Raw genomic sequence first — 1219 nt, 5'->3', positions numbered from 1 at the left:
TTTCTATACCATATTCTGATAAAATGCCCCCCCCCCCTCCCCGGACCATCCCTTACTAATTATTGGTCCCCCCTGTGCCAAAGACTTTAAAAGTCCTGGAATTGTTCTTGTTTTCTAACTTCCAGACATACATGTTTTTTACCTTTTACAAAGTCACAACCCAAACCAAGCATCCTGTAGCTTGTCTGTAGCTCATCTGTAGCTCTCCTTTAGTTTGAGGATTAGTTTCTCTACAGGGGGGGTCAGGTAATGAGATTTTTTACACGTGCTGCTGTGTAATGATAATCCTCACTGCCTCGGCCACGTTGTTTGTTTTTTTGCCCGTTTGTACCCGCCTGCTGTGTTTCATTTCAGTTGTATCTGTGTGTGGGGACGCCTCATTGATACTGCACACTGTTGAACCAATGTTTGGGGTTTTAGGACTAGCAATAAGTTTATCTGAACAGCAGCGAGCAGAGAAACATGTCAGAAACAAGCCGTCCTGCTGCGCTGCCATCACAGAAAGACTCAGTGTTCATCAGCGAGGCGACAACTGTTGATCCTCCCGCCATCACGTCCTGGCTGCGACCTCCTGGAAGTCGCTACTTTGACAAAAAGCTTTCTAAAAAAACTACAAAAATGCATGTTTTTCTAACTGCCGATTGCATCACTTTATCTAATCTGAGCTGTTTCTGCCTCTGTGAGACGCAGCCGGTCGGCTGCTTGTCTCTGCAGCACTGTGAGCGCAGGGTCGGCACGGTAACACAACGATGACTGCGGCAGCACGTTGGCCTCCTCTCTTGAACCCCCTTCCCCCATCCTGCATCTGTACTGCAGGATTTTCCATAAAATTTCGAGTTTGGGCTGAAGAAAGAGCAGCAGTGCCGCACTACTGTCAGCCACGCCTGTGCTGCATGTGGCAGGAGATATATTATCACAACAGTGTTGATGATATAAAACACCTACACCTGCATTTAAACCGAATAAGAATTTGACCCAGTGCGATGATTTTTGATGGCATAGTGAGCGTAACTGTCTGCTCCCCCCCCCTCCCTTCATCGTCCAATAGGATGCCGGCAGTCAGCAGATTGGATTCCTGTTGGGCAGCTGTGGCGTTACCGTGGCGCTGACCAGTGACGCCTGCCACAAGGGATTGCCCAAGAGCGCAACAGGAGAGATCCCACAGTTCAAAGGTGAGCGTAAAGATCATCAATCTTCGCTGGATTGTAAAGAAGGTTCT

At 48.2% G+C, this 1219-nt stretch overlaps 1 protein-coding gene across 1 annotated transcript in view; it reads left to right on the top strand.

The window, feature by feature from the left end:
- LOC117938277 (disco-interacting protein 2 homolog C-like) overlaps positions 1–1219 on the top strand; it is a gene marked incomplete at its 5' end in the record, with an annotated part of 67270 nt that overhangs the window by 31534 nt on the left and 34517 nt on the right. The window contains 1 exon segment of the mRNA XM_034862800.1: positions 1049–1172. Within this exon segment, the coding sequence (XP_034718691.1) occupies positions 1049–1172 (124 nt within the window).

This window comes from Etheostoma cragini, chromosome 22 (genome assembly GCF_013103735.1).
Source record: "Etheostoma cragini isolate CJK2018 chromosome 22, CSU_Ecrag_1.0, whole genome shotgun sequence".
Lineage (NCBI taxonomy): Eukaryota > Metazoa > Chordata > Actinopteri > Perciformes > Percidae > Etheostoma > Etheostoma cragini.
Note: the sequence above shows the minus strand (reverse complement) of the source record. Positions and strands in the feature narration are given on the sequence as shown.